The sequence below is a fragment of the Zingiber officinale genome, chromosome 1A (genome assembly GCF_018446385.1).
Source record: "Zingiber officinale cultivar Zhangliang chromosome 1A, Zo_v1.1, whole genome shotgun sequence".
Taxonomy (NCBI): Eukaryota; Viridiplantae; Streptophyta; class Magnoliopsida; order Zingiberales; family Zingiberaceae; genus Zingiber; species Zingiber officinale.
The window spans coordinates 188,305,739-188,317,729 of record NC_055987.1 but is presented as its reverse complement, the minus strand read 5'-3'; the positions used below and the strand labels follow the sequence as shown (position 1 = coordinate 188,317,729).

At 40.0% G+C, this 11,991-nt stretch overlaps 1 protein-coding gene across 3 annotated transcripts; it reads right to left on the bottom strand.

Annotated features, from left to right (window-relative positions):
* Positions 1 to 1,848: 1,848 nt before the first annotated feature.
* On the bottom strand, positions 1,849 to 5,880 carry LOC122038760 (palmitoyl-acyl carrier protein thioesterase, chloroplastic-like). 3 transcript variants are annotated; one of them, XM_042598685.1, is made up of 7 exons: positions 5,726 to 5,880; positions 4,506 to 5,014; positions 4,285 to 4,418; positions 3,352 to 3,465; positions 3,096 to 3,267; positions 2,911 to 2,979; positions 1,849 to 2,322 (listed from the first exon to the last, which is right to left on the bottom strand). In XM_042598685.1, the coding sequence occupies exons 2-7, from the start codon at positions 5,004 to 5,006 to the stop codon at positions 2,053 to 2,055; spliced, it is 1,260 nt and encodes a 419-aa protein (XP_042454619.1). In that variant the 5' UTR covers positions 5,007 to 5,014; positions 5,726 to 5,880; the 3' UTR covers positions 1,849 to 2,052. The 3 variants fall into 3 exon arrangements, with proteins under 3 accessions (XP_042454619.1, XP_042454618.1, XP_042454620.1); XM_042598684.1 differs by lacking the exon at positions 5,726 to 5,880 and adding an exon at positions 5,325 to 5,472; XM_042598686.1 differs by lacking the exon at positions 5,726 to 5,880 and adding an exon at positions 5,299 to 5,316.
* Positions 5,881 to 11,991: the final 6,111 nt, after the last annotated feature.

The window sequence follows — 11,991 nt, the reverse complement described above, 5'->3', positions numbered from 1 at the left end:
ATAATATTCACACATTAACACAAATGTGGATGCTTTTATAAGCATATACAATTATTTTTCTTTTAAAATTATTATTTAAATCACTTATTTGTCAATAGAGAGATTATTTTAATAGAAAATTAAAAAAAAAAATTAGATGGGACTTTTTTTACATAAATAAAGTTATTCAATTTACTATCAAAATGCCTCCAATCTCATAGTAAAATATCTAGCTCTTTAAATCATATCTAAAACAATAACATCAATTGGGAGAGCGTTTTAGTAACAAAATAGAAAACTTTAGGATATTGAATATCAATAATATATATATATATATATATATAATAACTGATGGGTATTCCAAAAATTATCGTAAAAATATGAGTCCACGATTTCTTCTTAACATGCCTACATTTGATCAGTTTCATTCTCAGTCGTAGTAATTTTAAGTGTGATGCCTCGATGGAGAACTTCTAACTGGCAGCACTAGAAATCTGGAAGCACAATCGCATCGCCTTCCGAATGACAAGCCCACCAACCGAAGAATCTTCTTACGACAGCACTTGGACCCAACAAGCCGACACGGTTCCCACGGTCTCTCTCTCTAGATCTACTATTTACACTCATAATCATCAATTCGATCGTCCGCACCTGCCATCACCTGCCGAGCCACATGAAGCTGCTTTCGCTCCTCCTTTTCCTCTTCCTCTTCCTCCTCGCTCCGGAGGCCAATGTCGAGCTGCCGACATACATTTCCGAGTCGTGTGCTGCTGCCGACGTGGTGTTCGAGGCCTTCCGAGTTTGCTGCGACTTCCTGAGACGCAGCCGGCCGCATTGCCTTCATTTTTACGGGCATTTTAGTAGTCAAGAGTGGCTGAGGGAGTGCTGTTGAAATGGAAGATGGATTCTGGATCTTGAATTATATTGTGTATTGATTCAAGATCTTTGAATTATATTGTGTGTATTGAGAGAATAATTTATCTTACTTTTTAGATTTTAACTGCTGCCTTTTTCATGTTTAATTTACTCTTTTTTTTACGTGTAGTTAAAATCTTTTTATAATTTATAATAATAATTATTATTATCTATGCCTTTATAAAATAAAATGAACTTAAATTAAGCATTTGAATCTTGAATCGATTCAAATGAAGATTGGCTAACGCATAAGGTGTTGTCATCATGAGATCTGGGGTTTGAATCTCGGTAAAGTCGAGATAAATACTTCCCTTATGTGCTAGTCACTATTCCAAAGGTTAGTAGTCACCCATGATTTGCCTCCTCCGTATTGGTCCTGAGACGGGTTGGGGCGCTGGGGGCAAGCGTATTTGCCTTTTTGCCACCAAGATTGGTACGTGAATTGTCCTCTTGAATTGGTCTAGTGGCTAGTACATGAGGTGTTGCCACCATGAGGTCTGGGGTTCGAATCTCGACAAAGCCGAGGTAAATGTCTGCCTTATGTGTTAATCACTATTCCAAAGGCTAGTAGCCGTCCATGATTTTCCTCCTCCATATTAATTTTGGGAAAGATTGATGAAAATATTGAGAATAAACGTATTCACCTTTTGCCACCAAGATTGACAAGTGAATTGCCCCTACGGGTTGGTTGGCAGTTCGTGTTTACTTTAATAGATCTTCAATTTTAAACTGATATAAAATACTTCATTGGAAGGTATGACTTCTTTGGATGCCTTACCTTCTATATGTAAAATACCATTGTTCTAGGGTAAAATGTGCCCAAAACATTAATAAGTGAATTCTATGATTAATAGCCATGATGCACATTATCTTTTAACCATATTGTATATTAGATTTAGACTTACCTGATAACAAACAACAGAGTATATCTGAAAGCTTTCAAACCACAATTACTGAAAGCCAACCAACCACTCGCATTGCATTGTCACAGTTCCAAGTGGCGATATTTAATTACACAGCTCACAAAATAATACAAGCGACATTTTACACTGACAGTATTGAGCAGCAGCAAAAGATACCAAAGAGGCTTTGTTGGCTTGACAGATTACATGCTGGTGAGCAGGCACTCGAAGACCGATGGCCGGCCGACAGATGCGTTTAATTTGCGATCCCAGCTTGAATTGGCCCATAGGATTGGAGACCCTGGGCACGCTTGAGCCTCCACTTGGTTCGACCCTTCATAATCTCAGCGCCAGTTTCCAAACTCAAGAGATGCTGGCACTCAATGCCAGGCTCAGCCAAGTCACCTGCATTGTTGTTGGAGATAGCAGTGAGCGATTGCAGCACACTGCCCCTCCCGCACTCCCTCCTGTATTCCAGAGTCATGCTAGCGAGCTCATGGCTCTCCAGGATTGAGATGGGTGCACTCTGCATTATTAAAGATTATCAAAATCGGTATACAGTAGTCCTGTCGCTTCAGGTTGACAGACAATAAACAATCGTAGCAGGACCACAGAATTAAAACTATTAGATGCAAGTGGACCATATTTAACCAAACCAACATTGTTCGTGTTTTCAATGAAATTAGCTACCGATGCTGCCAAGGAATGCTTAAAAAAGGAAGAACCAAATAGTATTATCATGTCATGATACTTGCATTGACCAAAACCATGTGATCCCACCAGCATGAAGCAGATAAGATAATCTAAATTCCTTGAATGGCTAAAAGTTATAAGATTCTCAAACAATAGTTTATTATGTGGAGGTTTGTCGCTGGCTACGTTTACCACGGACTGAATGATTTATTACTGTAAAGTAGTTGAATGTTATGGAATGAATTGAATATTCAACTTGTTGAGTCCTTAGAAACTAGGCAAACACTTTCCAGTTCATTTCTATGGATGCAGTTTCTATAGATCACAGCCATCAAAGAGTGACTTTGTTAAACTTTTACTTAATGACAAAATATTTAATTAGATGCTTTGTGGACATGCAAATGCAAATAAGCTAAATTACCTCAAGGATCCAACCAATATACTTGACATTGTTCACGTGCTGATTGACATCCAAATCACCCCACCTAGGCTGTGTTTAAAAGAATTGAAGATATTGTGAACTAACTTACAGAGTTTATGGGAAACAAAAAGATAAAAACCAGAAAAATACGAACTATGTATTTTAAAAAAAAACACAAGACTCACAGTCAAGCCTCTTTCAACATGATCTGCACAGTTAGCTTCGAGCTTTGGAAACTTATTTCTATCCTCATCTAAAATAGGATCCCTGTCCATAAAATAGGAAACTATTTCTGCTTTAACTTCCTCTGGAATTTTAGCCAATCTTCTAGTCTGCTTGTTCATCATCACCCACACACTTCAAAATAAGTTCAGAACAGAGAAAGAATGAATCACAAGACTTGCACAACGAATCAAGTCTGTTATGATGAACTTATCAAACCTGGTTGCCCGCATAACAGTTTGGCCTGTTCGAAAATCACGGACATGCCAATCACGGCGCATCCCATTTTTCCCAGATGCAGCCACCCATGTATCTACTTCAACCACATCTTCCCTGAAAATAACATCCAAAGCTAATAAAGAAGAAAGAAAAAACATATACACAATTAAGTGAAGAAACAATACACATAAAAGTATAGGAGCTAAATATGGATTATATTAAGTTGAACAAAACTAGCAAGCAGCAAGTCAGATGAGATTTAAATCAAATATAAGAGACATGACCAAAAGGATGTCAACTTGACTTATATCTCAATTAAAAGCATATTTGCATATGATTTTAAAGTAACAATCTGCGAAAACACCTTAGTTACAGATAACGGTCCAACCAATAATTGTCCATGACGCTGAACAACGACAAAAAATTAACAAAGAAGTTCAAAGGTAACCAATAATTTCAAATATATCTAAAAAACAAATTCAGCAGGAGGCTGATCTTATAACCAATTGCCAAAAAAGGAGATGATAAACTTAACACACTTTATATGAGAAAAACTGAAATTAGAGCCTTTTCTTCTCCAATAATTTGAATTACATCCTAAACTACATAATCATTCAGACAATTTCTATTTTAGCAACTGCTTTTGTAGCTTAATAGTAAAAGTACCAAGGAATACACGGCAACAAACATCATAAACAAAAGCTTGAAAACAGGAATTATCAACCACAATTTCTCTTGAAAACATAAATAAATATTTGACGTAGGCAAAAAGCAAACAAGCACCAAAGCATACAGGATATTGATTGCAGCCAAACAAAATCTTTTACGCATTTATATAATTGCTCGGCATGCAATATAGTGGCAGTGAGGAAGGGACTAATACCAACTATTTTGACAATAAATTAATACAGAGGAACATGGAAAAGAACATACCAAGAAGGATATTTTTCAACAGCAACCTGCATCTTGGTTACCACCCAAATCAAATTTCTCTTACTCATTTCAGGCGTTGAACCATACCCATCACCCATGAGCCCGACACTTTTTACATGGTTGAGAGCAGTTTCCTTCATATAATCAATAGATAAAGAAGTAAACAACACTTTAACAAAAACCAGAAACAAGTTGAACCAAAGTATTATATTCCACTAAACCTGCAGATGGTTCATTAAAGTCTCTATAGAGGCAGTTCTATCCGCTCCAATTTCATATGACCTAATACTGAAGTTCTGCCTGAAAACTAAACCATCTTGCATAATCTTCCCAAGCCCAAATGCATCAGCAAGCATATCAGGGCGCCTAGGCTTCCAGTCGATCAGGGTAAACTGCTTCTCAGCAGCCAAGAAGATAGTTGTTATGGCAGCAAATAGAAAACTCCAGTCCGGCAATTGGTTGTAAAATGTCCTTGCAGATGATGGAGCGTCTTCCTCAACCTTATGGATCTCAGATTTCAGACCAACGTTTGTACGACCTGTCTTAGCAGATACTTGCGCCTTCACCCCCATGGCACCAGATGATAAGGTAGATTTTGCTACAGCGCCTCTGACACCCAAACTTTGAGGGCCTTCACCAATGGGCTGTGTTGATTTAGCTGAGACCGGAGATGCTGAAGATGAAGCAGGAAAAAAGGCCGACGATGCCACCGAAGCAACCATTCTTAAACCTTTTAGAAGTTTTCATGATTAGCTTGAAGCCTTGAATAAAGAATTATAAAACACCTAAAGAGTCCAAAATAAAGGAATTTCTCCAGCATAATAAAATAAAGAGTTCAAGATAGACTAAAACACTCACGATCATGGAAGAAAATTTTCCTACCAACTTCTTAAGAAACTAAAATTTCCTGGATCTTCTTTCCCATAGGCAACAAAACGAGATTAATTCAGGTAGAAAACAGGGAGGGATGGGGAAAAGGCAATCTACATAGTTTAAATTAAATTAACACATTACTTCCTTTCAGACCAGCAGTTACATACTAGCAATCGACGCCAAGAATACGCCACAAGCCAAGTGAAAACTAGATCGAGTTCTACCAAGAAGAACTCGAAAATACTGTGCCCTTCCTTTACACATCCAAATAATTCGATACAAACAAAAGATGCACGGCATCCAGCTGTCAACAGAATCGTTTAATCATTCAACAAGAACAGTACTTTCCCGATGGAATAACAACCACACCCCGCTCCGCCAAATCCTCATACAAAGTAAGGGAAATTAATTTCCACGAATCACGGTAAAACAGAATCTGGAAACCCCAAAATCACCGCAGCAAGATTAAACATTCACAGAGAAAAAAAAATCCAAAACGATCCAAATGCAGAAGACAAAAAAAAAGAAGAAAAAAGAAGTCGACAAGAAGGGAACGAGAAAACTGTACAAGGTAGAGGAGAGAAGCTCTAGCTGAATCAACTTCTGAGCAACGAACCGCAACGCGACCTCTTCTTCTTCCTGCTAGGGTTTGTCGGAGCAATCTCCGGCCTGCCGAGGAGAGTCCTTAAATAGGTGCTGCTGTGTTAGCTTTGTCACCAGCTCACCAGCACCTGGACTCTGAGTCGCTTCCAAATCAATCCACACCGTCAATCAGATGTCAAAAGAAGGTCTTTTCTGCAAAGATTTCTGCAATAATTTGACAAATTAACAAATATAGTAAAATTTAATATTTTCATAACATTATTTTATAAAAGTCAAGCCTCCCTCAACTAAAATATTTATTTACCTTTCAGATTATTAATAAAATATAAAATATTAATTTTTTTTAATAAATAATTCGATGTTATCTGATTCATATTTTTCAAATATTACTTTATAATTTTTTAAAAAAAATATTTATTTAAAAATTCATTACTCTCGTTCTCAAATTCAAATACGATAATATAAATATATTTAAGAGGTTTATAAAAGTGAAATGATTAAGAATTTTCTAAATCATAAATCAATTTTGGATAAAAATAGCTTATGAACCTAGTTAAAATCATTTTAAATCAAAATTAATTTATTTTTATTAGCCTGTTAATGTATCACTGCTTTTAGATTTGAATTTAACATCAGTATATGTATAGAACAATAAAATTTTAAACTTACAAATGTTTTATAAAATTTATTACGAACCTATTATAAGATTTGAATTTGAATTTTTAAATAGTATAAGTCCAGCGGATAATTTTTTCTAAAAATTAACTAATAAATCTAAACAACTTTGAATCAATTTAAATTTAAATTTATTACAAACTAAATTGGATAATGTAAATTAAAACAATGAATTTTTAAATCGAATGAGAAAATTTTGAACGCGGAAAGAAAAGAAAGAGGTATCATGGGAAAGTACCACGTGTATTTAGAATTTTTAAATCTAGGTATGTGAAATAAGTAATTCTAATATAGTAAAAAACGATTATCTCCGTGTGAGTAATATGCATTTTGATCACCAGTTTTAAATTGTCATTAAGATATTTATAATTTAATCTCTAATTATAATATATTTATAAAAAAAATTAAATAAAAAATGTAATTAAAGGATACTGAGTTTTTAACTAGCCGTTATATACGTTTTTCGATTTATCCTTACCTAACTGAAAATTTAATGATTTTTGTTTATCACGTGTAAAAATGTCATTAATTAAAATTTTTTTAAACAATATTACATTTTAAAGACATATAATTAACAAATCTAAAAATAGCCAGCGACTAACCGCAAGGTAGTTAATTGTCAACTACCAACCATAAGCGGCATCATCATATTTAAGGCGTATCAAGTGTTTTATCGCTACTTTTATTTATATCTACATAATGAATTAATTAATTAATTAATTAACAAATATGTGAGATTAGTTGGGCAATGAGCTTGAAATTATTTGTATTATTTCATTTAATGCGAAGATGGTCTGAACCACTTGATTAAACCACACGCCAAATTAAATATTAACTCGTCTATCATTGACTGGCTCACCTTAAGAAATACGTGGCGAAGGCGACGACACGTGGAGTTCAAGAGGAGTGGCGAAGTTGATGCCTTGGCACAACAAAGGAGCATAGTTTGGGTATTAATTAATTTGTGGCGTAGATGGGCAAGCAAAATGGATGATTCCAAATTCATTGTTTTGGTTGTTCAACGCTTACCAAGGAAGTGCATGTAAATAGTGTAGGCAGGTGGAACATCGTTTTAATAAGTAAAAATACTAAAATGCCCTTCGTTTTATGAATTATCTCGATCACGTCGCATGAGGTTGATTCACTTTCCCCTAGTCGAGAACGTGTTGGCGTTGAATCGAGGATGCCCCTAAGTCCCTAACATTCGGTATTAATTTTCGGCGGCCTCATTTGGCGGACCGCTATACGTGGACAAAATATTTTCATAAGATTATAATCATGGATCGGTGATATTATAAGTATTTTAAGATAACCTTAATGGGGTTAATCGAATTAAATTAAATTTTATATATTTAAATATAAATTGAGCGAGAGATATAGCAAGTGAGAAGGATAATATAAAAAATAAATTAACGGATTCGGTGTATCTAAAGAATAAGGAGCTATGAAAGAATACATCGATAGATGAGAATGACGTGCGAAGTGCATCCAAGGGATGAGAAGCCGAGGAGGAAGTCTGCTCGAGGAGAAAGTCGGAGTTGAGTTCGGGTGTGCTCAACTCCAGATAACTGGAGCATCACTCAAGTGAGCGCAAGGAAAAGAATGGTCGATACTGTAATTGACCATTGATGAACCGTGTTCGATGTACCTCCAATGACTTTGCAGGCACCTCGAGCATCAGCAATGCCTCTACCAAAATAGGCAATGGAGGCCTCTCCATTCAATTGGAAGCCTCACGGATGAACAGTGTCCAAGGTGTTGGTGCAATTTGTACTAATGATCTAATTCATGTTTTGATGAATAACATGTGGATTAAAGTTAGAGTGTTTATGATCTAATTACTTTACGAAGTGTGCAGGAGTTGGCAGGTCTGAAGGACTTGACACCAGGCTAAAATCCAACTAGGTCCGCGCGATCTGATATAGCACGTGCATGTTAGGACCCTTAACGGCCGGCTAGAAGAGGATAAATAGCTCCTGCATAAAAACAAAACAAAAAGATATTTCTCGGATTTACAACTTTATAAATCTAACACTTGCATAAATATAATAAAGAAACTAAAAGACAGATGTACCAAGAATTTACTTGGTTACAACCGGAGAGGTTGTTAATCCAAGAAAGTAAAGTGCATTAATTTTTCCTTCGAACGGAGAAGTCTCTTTACAGCAATGACAACACAAAAATAGAAAACTAAAACAAAAAGTGTCTACAAGTATTGTTTCACTATTTTCCCTTCTACTTAGCTTCTGAAAGTAGGGTTATTAATATAGCTTTGCTTAAGGCGCCTGGAAGCGTTCCAGATGCCTAAAATGGGATAGAATTTGACGAAGTCGTGGGTTTAAGGTCATCGCTCGACCGTTGGTGGAGACTAGAATTTAACGTCGTCGCTCGACGATTTGACGAAGTCGTGAGTTTAAGGTCGCCGCTCGACCATCGGTAGAGACCGGGGTTTAACGTCGCCGCTCAACGATTTGACGAAGTCGTGGGTTTAAGGTCGTCGCTCGCCGATTTGACGAAGTCGTGGGTTTAAGGTCGCCGCTCGACCGTCGGTGGAGACTATGGTTTAACGTCGCCGCTCGACGATTTGACGAAGTCGTGAGTTTAAGGTCACCGCTCGACCATCGGTGGAGACCGGGGTTTAACATCGCTACTCGACGATTTGATGAAGTCGTGAGTTTAAGGTCGTCGCTCGATCGTCGGTAGAGATTGGGGTTTAACGTCGTCGATCAACAATTTGACGAAGTCATGAGTATAAAGTCGCCGCTCGACTGTCGATGGGCGTGGCACTCCAGTTGATCCTGTCCGAGAGTCGAGACGATGAGTGTTGGGGATGTGACACTCGAGTTGAATGTGCGTGGCTCGGGTAAATCCCGGGGAGCTCGTGCGTCGACCACGCGAACACGTCGTGGTTTTGCTAGAGACAAGCTATCAGCTCCGCCTTCTGTTCAGCTTCCAAGTCGGATGCTATGAAAGTTGTTGCTTTTGCTCGGTGAGGATGAATTTGTACTTCCTCTTTCTTCTCATAAACTAGAGTAGGCGGTTTTTCAGTGATGATGCTTACCTCTAGTGTGGGAGTCTTTCGAGTGGATCTCGTCTCGGTCTTGACCATCTCAATGTAGTAGCGCCGAGCGGCTAGTTGGTTGCCTCCGACTTCTTCAACCCGGTTGTCTACCGGGAATTTGATCTTTTGACAGTAGGTTGAAACTACTGTTCGGAACTCATTGAGGGTCGATCGGCTCAGGATGACGTTATAGGCCGAGGGGACGTCTACCATACTGAAGGTTATGGCCCTAGTCCTCCTGAGCGGCTCTTCTCCGAGCGATATGACCAATTTGGTTTGGCCGATCGACTGTACCTCATTGCCAGTGAACTCATATAGTGGGGTCATCATTGGCAATAGCTCGCCTTAGTCGATCTGGAGCTGATCGAAAGCCTTTTTGAAGATTATGTTCACCGAGCTTCCTAAGTCAACAAAAATTCAGTGGATAGTATAGTTAGCGATTACCGCTCAGATGATGAAGGTGTCATCGTGCGGGACTTCCACCCCCTCGAGGTCCCGGGGGTTCAAAGCTGATCTCGGGTCCGCTTACTTTTTCTTGGCTGCACCCCACTGCATGTATCTCCAACTGGTAGACATATGACTTCCAGGTTCGGTTGGAGTCACCGCTGGTCGACCCACCAGCGATGATGTTTATTTCCCCCCTACGGCATTACTTCTGTTCTCCTCCTCCCGAGCGGATGGCCTGATTCGCTCGTGTGTGACTCAAGAAGAATCAGTGCTTCCCCTTTGCTGATGATACTGCTGCTGCTCGGGAGATCTTCTTGCATCTTCCCATCGCTCGGCAGATTGATGCCTATGACGTTGTTCGGGAGAGAGATATCGTCGACGATAGCCCCTTGGGGTCAGTCTGGCCTTTTGGTGCCTTCGACTGATCGGAAGCCACATGTTGCACGACTTGTGCCCTCGTTTCTTGGTGTGGTCGGCCTTCAGCTCTTGGCCCCCTTGGCGTTTGGTGGCTACTCGGTGGTCGTCGTTCAGTTGGCACCGAGGGTTCGGTTGGTGTCTCCTTCCTTCTGGCTGTCTGGGCCTCCTTTACGTTTATATACTCATTAGCCTTCGTGAGCATATGGTCGTAGTCACGGGGCGACTTCCTAATGAGCGACCGAAAGAAGTCTCCTTCTACGAGCCCCTGGGTGAAGACATTCATCATGGTCTCATATGAGACCATAGGGATATTCATAGCTACCTGATTAAATCGTTAGATGTACGCCCGGAGAGCTTCTCTCGGTCTTTGCTTCAAAGAGAATAAGCTGACGCTCGTCTTCTAGTAATGTTGGCTGCTCGCAAAATGATGTAGGAAGGTCGTTCGAAAATCTTTGAAGCTTTGTATCGATCCGTCCGGCACTCTCCTGAACTATCGTTGTGTCGAGCCAGAGAGTGTGGTAAGGAAGACCCAACACTTCACCCCATTTGTATATTGGTGAAGAGTGGTCGCGTTGTCTAACTTACCCAAATGATCGTCTGGATCGGCCGACCCGTTATATTTTCCAATAGCTAATGGAACGTAGTGTCTAGGCAGAGGGTCCTACAATATCGCTTCGAAGAACTAGCGATTGATCCGCTCGGAGGGCGCGTCTGCTCGCGGTGCTTTGCCTTTCCGGGCATCCCGAACGGGCACTTTGTCCGAAGAGGATTCTCGATCTTGATTCACTTGCGCGATTTTCGATGGCGTCTGGAACAGAGCCCAATGGAACAGTATTGACGCGGAGGGGGGGGTGCTTCTCCTTGCGTGCCGATCGACCCTCTATTTTGCCCCCAGATGGAGAGTTGCTCCAGTCAGTCTTCATGCGTCGGTCGACCTCCTGAGGTCGATGTTGCTTGTTGTGTCAGTCGATCAACTAGCGCCTTTTGTTGCTGCTGCTCTACTATCTTCTATGCTCTAGCCTGCACGAGCATGTCGAGCTCCTCTTGAGTGAGTGTCACAGTGTGAAATCGTCCAACGTCTTCCATCTTCTCGGCTAGGATACAAGTGCGTTCTCATAGACGGCGTCAAATTTGATCATGTCCAAGAGTCGAGGCGATGGGTGTTGGGGATGTGGCACTCCAGTTGAATGTGCGTGGGCCTCTGACGGGATGAGCCTGCAACCACAAGACGCCAGTGCCGAGCCAGGGAGGGGTTCCCCGGTGTTGGCCCTCCGACGCTTAAGTCAGTCACCGACAATAGCAATAAGCAAGCAAAGAAGAGAAGTGAAAGTAGCAGCGTAACAGTAGCTACAGTAGATATCTCATACCTCTGTCGAAACTTGAGGGGTCCTTATATAGGACTCCTGGAGAGTGTGTGCATTATTCTCGAAGCGTGCACACTTCTCAAAGCATACCCTGAAAAGACATGTCAGAAAAGCGTCTATGACACCATACTTTAACAGCCCGAGCATATCCTTGACAAGACAGTGGAAGCTTCCATCTGATGATCCTCTGCCTGACCATGCCGTCAATGCTGTCTGTCGGTAGCACTGGTTCATAGAAGGATATCACCATCTACTCCCTTTGTCTGC